This window comes from Podarcis erhardii (genome assembly GCF_964252035.2).
Source record: "Podarcis erhardii genome assembly, chromosome: 3".
Lineage (NCBI taxonomy): Eukaryota > Metazoa > Chordata > Lepidosauria > Squamata > Lacertidae > Podarcis > Podarcis erhardii.
In genome coordinates, this window is record NC_138507.1 from 36,879,537 (window position 1) to 36,895,536 (window position 16,000).

At 42.5% G+C, this 16,000-nt stretch overlaps 1 protein-coding gene and 1 pseudogene across 6 annotated transcripts in view; one reads left to right on the forward strand and one right to left on the reverse strand.

The window, feature by feature from the left end:
- ADGRB3 (adhesion G protein-coupled receptor B3) overlaps positions 1-16,000 on the forward strand; it is a 450,119-nt gene that overhangs the window by 210,872 nt on the left and 223,247 nt on the right. For all 5 annotated transcript variants that reach the window (XM_081856759.1, XM_081856756.1, XM_081856755.1 and 2 more), the window contains 2 exons: positions 7,746-7,814; positions 10,033-10,141. In XM_081856759.1, coding sequence (XP_081712885.1) covers positions 7,746-7,814; positions 10,033-10,141 — 178 coding nt within the window. The remainder of the gene's footprint in view (positions 1-7,745; positions 7,815-10,032; positions 10,142-16,000) is intronic.
- On the reverse strand, positions 878-1,457 carry LOC309339336 (dynein light chain roadblock-type 2 pseudogene; annotated as a pseudogene). Its single transcript has one exon. The product of its transcript is annotated as a dynein light chain roadblock-type 2 pseudogene (transcript).

Sequence of the window (16,000 nt, forward strand, 5' to 3'; positions counted from 1 at the left end):
ATGAACAGAAGGGAAGCTTAAGATTGAAGCCAGAGTTAGCTACCGTATTTTTCGCCCTATAGGACGCACCTTTTCCCCTCCAAAAATGAAGGGGAAATGTGTGTGCATCCTATGGGGTGAATGCAGGCTTTCGCTAAAGCCTGGAGAGCGAGAGGGGTCGGTGCGCACCGACCCCTCTCACTCTCCAGGTTTCAGGAAGCTATCCGCAAGCCCTGCGAGCCCGGTGGGAGTTCCCGCCGGGCTCGCAAGGCTTGCGGGCAGCAGCCTGCAGCCCGAAGCACGGGGCGTGCTCCGGAGCGCACCTCGGGCTTCGGGCAGATGTCCGCAAGCCTTGTGAGCCTGGTGGGAGTTCCCACCAGGCTTGCAAGGCTTGCGGATAGCAGCCTGTTCTGGGGGCTGGGGTCGGGGGAAGCTCGGGCTTCCCCCGCCCCAGCCCCGCAGCTGGGGGGGGATAATTTTTTTTTATTCCCCCCCCCAAAAAAAAACCCTAGGTGTGCCCTATGGGCCAGTGTGCCCTATAGGGCAAAAAATACGGTAGTTAGTTAGTTAGTTAGTTAGTTAGTTAGTTAGTTAGTTTCCAGTATATATATTTTCCATCATTTGTTACGAAAGTAATCACAATTTTCATAATAGAATAATATTTATGAGAACATGAAATCAACAGTAAAATAATGACACAAATATGCGCATCTATTAATCTATCAATTACCTTTGATCAAACAACAAATAATCATCACAGGCCATTTTCATACTTCAGAAGGCCTAGCAGAATAAGAATCTTGTCAGCTGGTGATGAAAATTAGCTAATGTAGGTGCCAACCTAATCTCAGGAGGAAATGTGTGCTGTTAATCAAAGTTGTTGCTTTAATTCTAAATCTTTCTCTTTAAAAATTCTACACGTGCTTTAAGCATTTACATTTATTGTCCTTTAAGCAGTTAGACACACTTTTATTAATTCAGTTACAAATACAATGCATTTGCACACACGAGAGATTTTAGCTTGCAAACTTCCTGACAAGTTACTGGAAATGTTTCTTAGTGGTATGTTATGCCTTTATATAGCTGTAGTAAATGTTATTTTAAAATTGTAGCACAGTTCTCATAAAATTGGTGTGGATGGTCTATTCACAAGTATTTTGGATAACAATCAGAAGATATTCCTTATCTGGGGCAACCATGATTTCATGGTTCTTTGATCTAATCCCGAGAAAGGTTAGATCAGTCTGGGGATCGATAACTCTCACTGTGCTTTTTGCTTTCATCATGAGCTGATGAAGGAGACCAGCGTATTGTACTGTAGTTGAGTTGTCAAGATTGGTTCTGATTGGGATGCCTTCTGCATTTACGACAATAGTTCCAATAACTCCTTTATGTGACTGGATCCTCTTTAAAGTTTCTTCTACCTCTGCCATTGTTCAGCTGGGAAGGCTCAAAGGCCTCCATTTTCTAAATATCTCAAGAGTTGTACCAAACTTCTAAGTGCCCAAGCAATGCCTCAAATTGATTTGAATAAATATCTGATAAATATTTAAGTCACAAAGCATTTGCTTTGTACCAGTCTAGTTTGTCTTAATTCTTTGCAAACAATTATAATGCATGATTAAAACATGTTCCAACTCGGGTGTTAAAAAGGAGCAACCTGAGTGGTCCACCAGCTTTTCAGGACTGAAATTTGAGAAAGTGTCATGAAGAGAATAAAATGGTGGCCTTGATAAGTGTGGCTAGTCAAAATTTGCGGCCGCAACTAAATACCTATTTTCATAGATAGTATGGTGAGGCTGAAAGGGAAGACGCGTACCCAAAAAACTGAGTACAAGATAGAGTTTGGATCTGAGACCCAAATACCAAGCCACATATTTGACTCCACATAGCATCCCAAATCATCAGTCTAGCAGAAAGCAAAATGCGTAGACTATATGCAAACATTCAAGTGGAATATCTAGAGGAGGGACAGGCAAGCCTAGTGGAATAATTGCACTGTCCACCCATGAATAGTGCCTACCCACAAAGAATATTATTCAGACAGGGCCTCTCATTTAGTACCATGAGTGCCCTAAAAAGGTAAAGGGACCCCTGACCATTAGGTCCAGTCGTGGCCGACTCTGGGGTTGCGGCGCTCATCTCGCTTTATTGGCTGAGGGAGCCGGCGTACAGCTTCTGGGTCATGTGGCCAGCATGACTAAGCCGCTTCTGGTGCACCAGAGCAGCGCACAGAAACACTGTTTACCTTTCTCCGGAGCGGTACCTATTTATCTACTTGCACTTTGACGTGCTTTCGAACTGCTAGGTTGGCAGGAGCAGGGACCGAGCAACGGGAGCTCACCCCGTCGCAGGGATTCAAACCGCCAACCTTCTGATCAGCAAGTCCTAGGCTCTGTGGTTTAACCCGCAGCGCCACCCGCGTCCCTAGGTGCTGCAAAATTCTTAATAGGAAAGAAAACAACATCAGCATTTGAGAATATGGGGGGGTACCACTAATTCTGTTTTTTAGAGCTTGTTGGCTTAAAATCACATTGCTTTTTAGATGTTTTGCATTGTGCTAATAAGACATTTAAAGCTAAATTAAAATCAATAAGGCTCTCTGGACATTTTTAACATGAAAGCCTTTTCTTGTGGCCTTTAATTAACCTTTTAGAAGTATGGACACATTTAGGGGATGTCTGTGTTAGCCTTGTAATCTTTGATGCTTCCAGAGGTGTTGGGAAGGGAATAATTATAGAAATGAAATTATCTCTTTAGGGAGGAATATTGTAGGTTAAGCTCCTTCTCATCTCATATTCATACTCTGTTTTATAATGGGCTATATATTACTGCTGTTCCAGTGATGCAGTGTAGGATATTAGAGGGGTGTGTTACATATTTTCTGGCAAATATATATCCCCAATGTAAATTCAATGAAGAGTTTCCCCACTGCCTTGATATTGAAGACTGGATTGAGTCTTTAGAATTGTCTTTCCCGTTTCTAATTAGTCAGTGTAGTAATTTTTGCACTTGTGAATTTTCTAATTAAGGGTTTATTCACATTATGATGCCACTTAATGGCTTTCCAGCAATTTCGGAGAAGGGTTTTAACTCAGTTGTGGAGCACATGCAGGGCATACAGAATGTCATAGGTTCAGTCCCTGGCATCTCCAGGTATGGCTGATTATGGTCCCATGCCTGAAATCAGTGTACACAGTACCAAGCTAAATGGTAGAATGGTTTGGCATGATATACAGCAACTTCCTATAGTCTATGTTCAGGAAAGGCCTCTTTGTTACCTGTTTTAAATCACCCTATAGCCCAAAGTCAACCAACATTCAACTGGCATGCATCCAGAAAGTCCATCAAAACCTTCATTATGTGAAATCCTCACCCCAGTTCAATCCCCTCTAAAAATAAGTTATGAAGACAGGTGTTTGATATGAAATGTAATGGTAGTATATTAATAGACTGTTATGTACTGAAGTTCTCACCCTGGGCCAGCAGGGGGATACTGTAGATAGTTATGCAAATGAAGGATCGAAAGTGACATTCAGTGATTGGCTAGTTACAGAAAATGGTTACTGTTGCATTCTAGTGGAGCTCTATATAAGCAGGCTGACTGAGCTCCTCAGTTCAGTTCTGTTCCAGCTTACAAATAAAGAGCTGCTTTGGAAGAATCGCTGTGTCATCTGATATGTTCGCCCACAACTTAACATAGACAATCCACAATGTATGGTGTGTCAGTTGCAGAAACAGGCAAGGTGAACACCACAATGTACTAAGAGATTTTGTTATTAAAGTTTTGGCAACAATTGGTTTAGCTGCCATGTTGCCATGAATATATATAATTAATGGAATTAACATCGACAAACATTAAATATGTTTAGACGTAACTGCGGTGCCGAACTGGTTTTTTGAGTAGTTTTATGTGTCTTCTGTAGAAGTAGGGTACTACAGTGGCACCTCGGATTACATATGCTTCAGGTTACATACGCTTCAGGTTACAGACTCCGCTAACCCAGAAATAGTGCTTCAGGTTAAGAACTTTGCTTCAGGATAAGAACAGAAATCAAGCTCCGGCGGCGTGGCGGCAGCAGGAGGCCCCATTAGCTAAAGCGGTGCTTCAGGTTAAGAACAGTTTCAGCTTAAGAACGGACCTCCGGAACGAATTAAGTACTTAACCCGAGATACCACTGTATGCACATACCAAGATTATATTGGTAGTGATGAAGTATTTAAACTCTTCTCTGCAGTAATATGCATTATGAATGACTACTTGGAAACAAATTCCAGGGTGTTCAAAAAGAGTCAGTGATCTTTAGCATGTGCTTAGGAGAGGACCTCCATTATGACATAATCTGGAGCTGCTTTCATGATGTAGTTGTGAAAGTGAAAACCTTTCCCCCACACTTATAATCAAGTGTGAAGGATTGGTGTGTGTGTGTTTGATCATATGAATTTTAACTTTAATCAGCCACTGTGCAAAGTCATTGAGTGATGTGAAAAGCTTTCCTCCCCATGTGGAGATGTAAAATATGGAAGACAGAAAGGTTAGTATTTTAAATATTTATTCACACAATGCAGAAGGGATGTGCTTCAGCCTCCAAAGAGTATTCAGGATTTGAGCACAGATTTATTTGTGGTTTGGCACTGTCACGTCACATTCGCAACAACGGGTCTAGACACAAGATGACCAGACTATGCCCTGGCTTTGAAAACTTAGATTTATTTTGACAGCTAATATTTGGAATGCCAGCATGCCATAATTTCTGAAGAACTGGGGGCTAGATTATGCATCACAAACATTGAGTTTGTGTGCTTAACTCTTCCTGCATCTGCCTTCTTCCTCCCATAGTTTCTCCCTCTAGATCCTGTTAATCTGCTTGGATTTCTGGGTGTATGTATGTTATGTCACAGGGGAAAATGGACCCGGGCAGCAGATGAAGAAAAAAAGGGGCAGGTGGGAGAAAGGTTAAGACCCTTCTATCCACCACTTCCCCACCCCTAGGAAATCATGTTTACCCCCACATTGCTTTGCAGCCATTTGGCAGAAACCCAGGTTCCCATATGTCTTTTTCAGCCCTTAATGACACCTGTTATGAGGGTCAGTACAATGCGTGGCAGCACCTTAAGCAGCCATCCTACTACTGCTCTCATCTGTCACTCCTTCACCTCTCCTCCCTTACTTTTAAATTGTTTTGCCATTGGCAATGTGGGCGTAGCATGGGAAGTCTCTCCACTTTCTGTGAGCGAGGGGGTCCTTCCTCAGAATGAGGCATTATGGGTAAGGTGGTCCAGAGAGTGCCTGTGCCACTGCCACTTTGTCAGGACAACTAGAAATTCTCTTTACAGATTAGCTGGAGGTTTAAAGTTATTTTAGTATTTTTAGCTCTCTCTCTCTCTTTTTAATAGGCATTTCTAGCTGCTGAGGTAAAGCTAGTGAGAGCCAGTGTGGTGTAGTGGTTAAGAGCAGTAGACTCGTAATCTGGGGAACCGGGTTCGCGTCCCCGCTCGTCCACATGCAGCTGCTGGGTGACCTTGGGCTAGTCACACTTCTCTGAAGTCTCTCAGCCCCACTCACCTCACAGAGTGTTTGTTGTGGGGGAGGAAGGAAAAAGTGATTGTTAGCTGCTTTGAGACTCCTTCAGGTAGTGATAAAGCGGGATATCAAGTCCAAACTCTTCTGTTCTTCTTCTTCTCCTGGTCACCTCAGCTATAAGACCTTGCCCTTAGAAAGATACATGAGGATGAGATGGGCACTTTGCAGAACACTTTGACAGGAGTCTTTCTCAGATGGGTGGTGGTTGCAGCAGTGGCCAGCCACGATCATCATCATCATTTTTTATTTGCATGCCTCCTTTCCATAGTTAAAAAACGATGTTCAAGGCGGCTTACAGCATAAAAAGATTTACCTAATTACAAAAGTCATAAACAATAAATAAACCACATAAAAAAATACTGAACAAATGGGAAACAATTTCCACATAAATCAAAATCTAAAACTAAGAATACAGCATTAATGTCACAGTTTTAAATGACATAGGTAAAAAATAACAGCAATTTAAACAAAAAACAAAACAAAATGGAGCCCACTCTGCCCAGCAGCGGCGGTGGTGGCGGCAGCAGTCCTTTATAGAGTCCATCAGTCCCTGCTCTAGGCCAGGTGTTGAGTGGCAGGACTGGGGCCCTCAGGCACTGAGCAGTGGAGTAATGTTGCATTAATTCGCTGTTCCCCAGCTCCCACTGCTGAGGCACTTGTCTCATTTCACCTCATGATAGGGCCAGCCCTGTCTAGCAACATCTATTTTCATTTTGAAAAGGTGATTGGAACAGAAGGAATATAGAATGAATATATTGTGTTCACATTTGGTTAAGCACAGTGCAAAAAACAGTACAGTTTGGCTTCTTTTTGACCTTGGATCAATTTGAAGGCCTGCATTTTAAAATGTAAATAGTAACAGGATAACTGACAGACTATGGATAAACCTGGATTACTTATAAAAAAAACGTTATCGAAACTGAGCCCAACTTTTACAGCTAAAGATAGAAGTGGTATAAATGGATTGAAGTATTTATTGTGGTTAAAAATAGAGTGTTGAGAATAACTTGAAAGAAACTAATTGACAGAAAATGTGGTATTTAAAAGCTACCTAATACAATCCTAGATGTGGACTGTCCAAGATGTGGTTTGTGTAAATATATTCCAATAAAGAGGAGATAGAAACTAATAACTTAAGCTCAAAAAGGTTGAGAAAAGTAACTGACAGAAAAAAAGTGTGTAATGGCATTTACAAGGCTGACACTTTTAATTGATTTAATGGGTAGAATAGGATTGTGCTGCATAGGTTTGGCTTATTCATTATTGGCGGGCAATGTTAATTAATGAGACAAAATTTTAAATTTGTGAAGAAACAATTCAGGGACACAATTGGTCTTGTAGTTAAGATCATTTTGGTTCTGGTATGGCCACATAAGAGGGAATGAAAGACAAAATAAGAAAAATGGTCTTTCTTCAAGAATGGATTGCAACTTTTGCTTAACAGATGGTTGCTTTTCTTGACACTTTAGAAAGGCCTGCGTGGTTGTGATAACATGTGAACTGATTGCCATAGTTGGCAACCTCACTAGCCCATACAGTTCAGTATACAGGTTTGTGCACTCCATGTGTTTTTAAAAAAATCATTTTAGATAAGGGGATTTTATTTTATTTTATTTTATTAGTATACTGATTTTGAAATGTATGCAATGCATTATAAACCCATACATCCTGGGGGGTGGGGATAAGTAATAAATTTGCTTCCTAGAAAATCTCTCTCATGTGAGCATTTCTGCTATGACAGATGCCCATATTCTATCTTTAAGGTAACTGCAGCAGCCAACAGAATTTAAAATGACCAATGGAAACATAATGTCCCTGATAAGTTCATTTGAGTATTGACAGAAGTATACTGGTACAGGTGAAAGCCAAAAGAAATCACAAACCCACAACTGTTATTTTTTACTTGGTACAGGGGTAGCCAACATGGTACCCTCCAGAGGTTTTAGACTCCAACTTCCATCAACCCCAACCAGCATGTCCATTAGTCAGGGATGATGGGAGCTGTAGTCCACAACATCTGAAGAGCAGAACATGTGCTACTGCCAACAGAGGGGGACTCTCCCTTACCATGTTTCAGCTGCAAGCCTTATATAAAGTAGCATCATACATACTACAAAGTTTTTATTGCGTTGCATGCTATATATTTCTGTTATATAAGCTCATTGTCTTCTTGAATTTTCAGAACTTCTTTCAAATAGTTAGTAACCTTCTGGATGAAGAGAACAAAGAGAAATGGGAAGACGCGCAGCAGGTAAATTTATGTAGATTTACCAGTCATTTGCTGTTGGAAACTTTCCCCCTTACCTGACCTAGAAAGAATGACATTACTTGTGTGGTTATTTATCATTGGATTAAAACAGGCAAATTGTTTAGGACTGAATGCTTGTCCGAACAAATAGGTTTTCAGTACCCACACACACTTGGGAAAGGAAGGAGCTTGTTGGACCACATTAACGAGAGCATTCCAAGCTTGTTGGACCACATTAAGGAGAGCATTCGCACCGCGCTCAGAAGGCTTGCGGATAGCTGCCTGAAGCCTGCATTCACTCCATAGGACGCACACACATTCCCCCTTCATTTTTGGAGGGGGAAAAGTGTGTCCTATAGAGTGAAAAATACGGTAATAAATGTTAGGAACTTTGTTTCTGCAAGATGGGTGGTGAACACTATCTTAGATGGGGATTAGACAAATTCATGGAGGTTAAGGTGATCAATAGCTATTATTCATAATGTATATATATTTCAGGCATTATAGGTTCAGAGGCCGCATGCCTTTGAATTTCAGCTGTTGGGAAACAACAGTGGGAGAGGGATGCTGAGGGATGCCCTTGACCCTGCTTAGTGGGCTTCCAATAGGCAACTGATGGGCCACTGTGAGAAGCAGGATGTTAAGACTAAGTGAGCATTTCTTCTGATCCAGCAAGGCTGCTCCTATGTAGTCATGCAGTCTGTGAAAATACATTTGCCAAGAGCATCCCTGTTTTACCCCAGCGTTGATAGAAATATATTCAAATTCCAAAGAGTATTAACAAAGAATCCAACTCCTCCTCACATTTTAAAAGCTATAGCAGCCATTCATACAAGTATGTGTACATTGTGTGTGCACATGCAGACAACCTTCACAACTAGCATAAACTGCATGCGTTTGAGATAGATATTCTTATTTTATCAAGCTTTGTACGGCTGCTGTTTTATTAATGCTGTTTTGAAGCTGTTTCTTAATGTCATGGTAATGTATGTATATTTTAACTTTTTATTCTACTTTTGCTGCAAGTTGCCCTGGATGCCCTTAACAGGTAGAAGGAAAAGGCATAAGCTTTCAGTAAATAAATAAATCCCTGCCAAAAAGTTAGGACATTTGTTCTATCAAATGGACTATGGAGCGGTATCTTTCTCAGATTCAAAGCTGCACAGTTAGTCATGTCACATCCAGGAAATCATGTCGTATCCAGGAAAGAAAATAGGACGAGACTCTCCTAGGTTTGCACATATTTAATTCAGAGTGCTTGAAAGAAAACAGAATGAGATTGCTTAGCTGGAAACAGCTCGCTTCCAACAAGTTGCCATTGTTTAGATTAGGTAAAATATTCATTGTGTATTATAAACCATACATGCATATTTTATGACCCATGAGATGATGAACTTCACATGAAGACTTTCAAAAGTCCTTCCATAGGATTAACCAGGTTAGGATGCTGTGTGTGTGTGTGTGTGTGTGTGTGTGTGTGTGTGTGTGTGTGTTTTGTGTTTTGGTGGGGAGGGGGATAGTTAAAAACTGAAGCACATTTTCTTGGGGTTGGGTGGGAGTGGATCAACCACTGAGCAAGAACAATTTGTACTGCCATATATTTTTACGTGGGAAAAGGCACTTTTCTAAATTCTCCCACAACCAGCAAAAGCCCTTCCATATAAAGTCAGCATGGCAAGCCCAAAGTAGACATTTTAAATCATCACAATTATTATCATCATTTTTATTTTTTATTTACGGAAAAGCAGTAACCCTCCCAGACTGCAGCAAATCATGGATAAAATAAAGAAATCAAAAGGATGCATCCCAAGGAACGCCCATCCTTTTTGTTTCTTGCAAAGTTGCGCTTTGTTGGCAGTGTTGCTCAGGCCTTCGGCACAGATGTAAACAGGGGCACACTGGCTCTGAGAGGTGTCTGGCATCATCATCCATGGAGAGAGGGCTTTATGCTTTGCTAAAACAGCCCACCCCATGGTTGCACTATGCAGATGGGAGAGATCAAAGCTCCTCTATCTTGATGCTTGAGTACACATGATGTACCCTAAAGGCTAAAATAAAGCTTGCCTTTTAATCACATGTCATTGATACCAATTTCAACCTGATAACAGTTTCAGATTTTGATAGTTTTGTTATGCTGGACATGCATGTGTTACATTAGTCCCACTGAGTTTGTTTGTTTTGAGGTCTTGTAGTAATTGTGTGCCTGACCTTCATTTTTTAGATCTATCCAGGCTCGATAGAACTAATGCAGGTGATTGAAGATTTTATACACATTGTTGGAATGGGGATGATGGACTTTCAGAATTCATACTTAATGACTGGAAATGTAGGTAAGAAATAGGAATTTATTTTATCATATATACTTATATGTGATACGTTGAAAAAGTATGCATTGTATAAATACTGCTTCTCTCACACATAGAACCTAGATCCACCCTCACTTCCAAACCTACCTTTTGCTGTTAAGCATTGTACAATATATGCGTCATATTCCTGGTGGGATCTTCTTAGAAAGTGGGTATGGTTCTTAGGAAGTAAAATCTTGCGTTCTATTGGAAACCAGGTTACCACACTTTTAATCACAACAATAGATTCCGCAGCATTTCCAATCATGTTACAATACTATGGTGGCCGCTTTGCATCGCTGAAAATAAGATATTCATCATCAAAAGTGAGAGCACTAATCTGCATAGATTTGCACATACTAATTTACAGGTATACATGAAAATTGAAAATAATTACTAGAATTAAAATTTCACCGAAGGTGAGCCCAATCCATTTCCTATTCAAGTCAGCCTCCACCTTAAAAAAACCCAACACCTTACACTAATTTGCATATCACCCAAATCATTTCTTGTTAAATTAATTACAGCCCAGATGATCCAGATCTTGCTCCACACACAGTTTCTCTTAATTTAAGCCAGATCTCTTCCATTATTCAATCTTCATATCATCACCTTCCGTAAATCAAATTGAATTCAAAGTACCGTATTTTTCATCCCATAGGACACTCCGTCCCATAGGATGCCCCTAGTTTTTTGGGGGGGGGGAATAAAGGGGGGAAATTTCCTTTATTTCCCCCCCCCCAAAACCAGGTCGGGGAAACCGAACCAGGTCGAGGAACAGCGGGATGGCGGCGCTGCGCCTCCATGCTGTCCCCCGAGCTTGTGGGGCTGGCCGATGTCTGCCCGGCGTGCGGGGCGCTCTGCTTCAGCGCGCCTTGCCCGCCAGGCGGCAGGCTGCTATCCGAAGTAGGGAGCCCTGCGGGGAACTCCTGCAGGGCTCCCCACGCTGCGGATGTCTGCCCGGCGCGAGGGGCGCTCTGGGTAAGAAGACCCTGCCTGAAACATTGTCCCTGAAAAGAAAGTCGAAATGATGTGGCTTTCTTTCCCAGAGCAAGCACTAAGATTTCACTTTTTGCATAATCCATTAGTGTCTGACCAACAATTGACAGGTGGCCCATGAAAGGTGCCCCCCCAACCTGCATAGAACTGGAGAAAATTGGATATGCTTATCTAGCACATATATAACATTATCACAAAAGAAGGTTCCCCCCCCCCGCAAGCTAAAACACTTCACACACTGGTGCCAACCTATTTTGACATTTATAAATCAAATTGACATTATCTGAGAAATTGTAATTGGGTGGTTTCCTGTGTTTGAGCTACATTTGAAATTTTAGAATGAGGCACATTAATTTTAAAAATGTCACATAAAAGTGTCTTTTACTTAAGGGATACTCCAGCTGCTCTCTTTTCATTGCAGAGCCCCAGTTTCACTTCAGTATCAATCAGTGCTTAATAATCACATCCCAGGTTGGGTGTGGCTGAATCAGTGTTCCTGCCACTGGGCTGGAATAATTTACACTCCTTACGCATGTATCCCCTAAACATTTACTGCTATGCTAAACGTAACTCTAAGGTGCTAAACCATTAGTTATGGAAATATGCATTCCTCCCCTCACAAAGTTAATAATAGGCCTGCCACTTCAGGTTTCATTTAATTTTATCTCAGCAAACAGGAAAATAAATAAATAAATCAGTTTGGAGGGAGGATAACAGGCCTAATTTTATGTAGCCTTTGATGAGGAGGGCTCAAATGGGGAGAAAGAGGGAAGAAGGGAAGCTGGAGTGTATGGGGCAATGGAAGGAAGGAGTGAACCTCATTCAAGCAAAGAGTTCAGCCCTCTGGCAGCCCCCCCCCCCCCTCAGAGAGCCTGGTACATGGGGAGAAAAAGAGAGTGAGAGAGGTGGCAAAGAGCAGAGTAGGTGCCCAGATTTGGGTGCCCAGTTGCGCGTGTGCACAACATGATGTCATGACATCATGTGCACATGTGCTGGCACTGCGGTGGCAACTAGGCCCCACCTCTGTCACAGGGCCTCTGTTGGCACTCCACTGCCCAACCCCTGCCGTTGCAACCAGGCCAAGGTCTCCACCACGAGGCCTCCACTGAGGCCACAGCTTCACCCTGGAAGCATGGCTGTGGCCGCAGCAGGCCCCAACAGAGGCCTTGCAGTGGAGGTGGAGGCCCCAGCCCAGTCGCTGCCACCAGGGGCGAACGAAGGCTAACTGACACCCAGGGCAGGGCAAACCGCCGGCTGTGCACACATTGTGCTGCTATGTATGACGCATGTGTGGCGTTGCTATGTAGGGCGCATGTGTGGCGTTGCTACGTACAGCGAATGCGTGTGACACCATGCATGCGTTGTACGTAGCAGTTTGCCGCTGGTGCCGCCTAAGCGCCGTATGGACGGTGGTGGTATCCTCTGCTCGCGGCTGCAGACATGAAATGAGCATCCTCTACATGCAGCTGCGGTGGTGGCGCGATGGCTGCTTGTGCTGCCGCACCCGAGGGCAACGGGGCAAGCACCCCACAGGGTGCCTTCTTGTCACCTCCCCAGACATGGCACCTGGGACACACTGCCTCCCCCCTTGTGACGCCCCTGGCCGCCGCAGCACCAGAGAGCCAGCAGAGGTAAGGCAGCAGGTGGCAGACAGAGGCTGAGGAGCATGTGCATGCACAAAGTGATGGCTGGGCACCCACAGTATCCAGGGAACCCCAGAGATGGCACCAGTGGTACAGAGATAGAAAAGGGAGTGCTAGAAGGTCAGAAAGAGAGAAGGTTGCCACAGAGAGACGGAGGGACAGGGCTGTGCCCACTTTTGGTTTTGGCTTTCTCCACTCTCAGCTCTTGCCTTGCATACTTCAAGCATGAAGCCCACAACAAGATTGCAAGGTCTCCTGAACTACTGTAACCAGCCTGCACAATTGCAAGAGATCCTGTCTGGCAGCCCGAGAGTAATGGTATTCAGTTATGTCCATTATAGCCACATGCAAGCAACATTGCAGCTGTGATCAAGGGGTCTCTATTCAGTGTCGCATGGTGTGTCATAAGTGTAGCTAGCAAGGAGTCCACTCCCTGGCCTACAAACAGTATTCCCACCTATTGACTGTGTGAACTGGACCTATGCTTCTCCTGGAAACAGCGTGAAAATGCTGACTGTAGGAACAAGCATATCCATGTTGGGAGGTGGATGCAGCCAGCATGATTTGCCACAATAAATTTACACACTTGCAGAAGCCTTTTCACAGTGGAATTTGAGCTTGGTGCAAATTGCTTCACTGTCTTTTATTAGGTGTTTGGGTTTGATTTGGTCTTTTAAAGAAAAACAAAATAGCCTGCATATCACATACTGTGGATATTTCCATACATCATTGCAGTGGTGTAGCAAATGAAGAAGGCTGCCACAGCCTTTCCCTGTGTGCGCTGACAATCCTGCAGACATGAGGAGTAACTGGTTCGGGACTTAGAATGCCCTTGAATGGATGTCTGAGGTTAATAGAATCAATAAGTAGTAGCAGAATCTGAGAGGCTAAACAAAAGGAAAGGAAATGGTTATTAAAGATACTGCACCTAGCAACAAGTCCAATCATATAAAACGCTTCAGTGGTGCTAAAAGAGCAGAAGTCTGCTCTTATACCTACCAATCAGAGGTCGTTCAGGAAGAGTGAAATTGGCACTGAAAAACACTATTCATAATTTTCAGAAGGTCAGCAAAATCAATTTTGAGGCAAATACTGTTCTGAAAGTACTGATTATGACAGAATAACAAGAGGTGAGAAGCTGCGTCTCTGGGCATAAAAAAAAAAAGTAGTGTGGGAGAAATGAGACGCCGGTTGCTTAAACAGCTGTAGCTAAAATGCTGATACACTTAACATGCATATTCACAATAATTGCAGAACGTCTGAAAACTTAACAGCAAAGTTATTGCTATGTCAGTTATTTACACTTAGGCTTTAAAAACAACAATTACTACTACTTTTAGAAGTAGACATAACAGAATATATGCGGCATGTTTGTGATGTAATGGTTAGAGTGGTGGACTAGGGCCTTGGGAGAGTTCAAATCCCCATCCATCCATGCAGTTCATTGGGAGCCCTTGGGCCAATCATCATTTCTCAGCCTAAATTACCTACCTCACAGGGTTGTTGTGAGAATAAAAATGGAGAGGGGAGAACCATGTATACTATATTAAGCTCTTTGGGGCAGGGGGAGTTGGATATAAATGTGGTAGGAGCGGGTAGTAATTTAATTAAAATACTTTTGTTGAGACATAGTCCAGCCAAAGCTAAGCATATACTCAGAAAACTTTCAGATGGATTGTGTTCTTTGGTACCAGAGCATTATTTGTACAATAAATGACCATTGTTTCTTTTAGGAATTGACCACGACAGTACTTGTTTCAGAGAAAACGTTTGCTCAGAATCACAATATTTGCATTAGGAAGTTATTCTGGCTGCTTTATGAAGCTGGCGATACAGTATGTTGTGTGCATGTGTTTTGACTTGTGTCAGGGACTGCTACTTTTTGCTAAAACAAGATCAAGGGCACAGCTATGTTAAGTGAATTCATTATAGTGCCCAATTTAAATACATATCTATAAATCATTTGGAGCCCTTGCTCCGAGTGGGGTTTCATCTGGATGTGCTTATGAAGTATTTACCAATAAGTATCATATTCTGTTTTCAATGTTTATGTGTCCAGAAAGACACCAAGGATAACTAGTTTTCTTTTGATCCAGAAAGATGGATCAGAATAATTTTTCTGAATCTTAGATCATACTGTTTCCATTTTGCACTGTAAAAGGAAATGAAGGCATGTGGTTCAGAAACATGTTAAAGTTTCATTTTGTTTTTGTTCTTATGAAAGGCAGCATTATAGGATGGCACTTAAATTATTTTTACATAAGAATTACAATTTCTTCCTGCAACACATATGCAGTCAAGGCAATGCATATGCATCCTTTTCCTATAGGCAGTATTTCGTCATTGTCATTAGAATTGTTAACACTCCTTATTAGTCATGATTGCCAGGAAATAAAAAAACACCCATCAAGTGTGAAAATGGAAGGTCGATAGAGTGGAATGTTCACATTATTCTAAAAGTACATGGTATATATACCAGGGTAGACTGGAGTCTGGCTTCTGCTGATATCCTGTTTGCTAGACCTGGCTCCCATACCTTCCAACATGTCCTAGATAAAAACGGAGAATCATGGTTACATTTAAGACCCTTGTATCCCCATTAGGCTCTCTGCCTGAGTGGTGTGCTTACACACATACTTTGCCGAAGGCTATTCTCTAGCTTCTGTACATTAAAATCGACAGTGAGAGTTTGTGCTTTAAAAAAGAAAGTTGAATGGAATGTTTAATCCCCCAGTGGATCTGGTGGCACTTGCTATGGAACAGCTGCAATTCAAACACATTCAGCAACGCGTACTGTTGGGACAAGCAGTTGTGGGAGTTGAAGGGAAGCCGTGCACTGGCATTTCCTGTCTGTCTATGTGCATGTACACATGTATGCATTAAAGTCAATCTGCTCCCTGTTCGAGAGATTTAATTCCTGAAGGCCAAACTTCTCAACTAAAGCAAAACCAAGACAAAACAAAGGCAGTGATTTACCAGAGACAGGGCAACGTACATGGTTTTGATGTTAAGCCATGCCTCCGGCCAACTGGATAGGTCGGCCGAGGGTGTGATGCTGTCGGGACTCCCCTATGACGCAGGAGCACTGCCACGCCCCCGCGGTGCATGGGGAGAGTGTGTGGCCTAGCCACAACACCATCCCACAGGGAAGTGGAGCAGCCTTACTTCCTGACATGAATGTTAAAGGGAAGCCTTTTTTCAT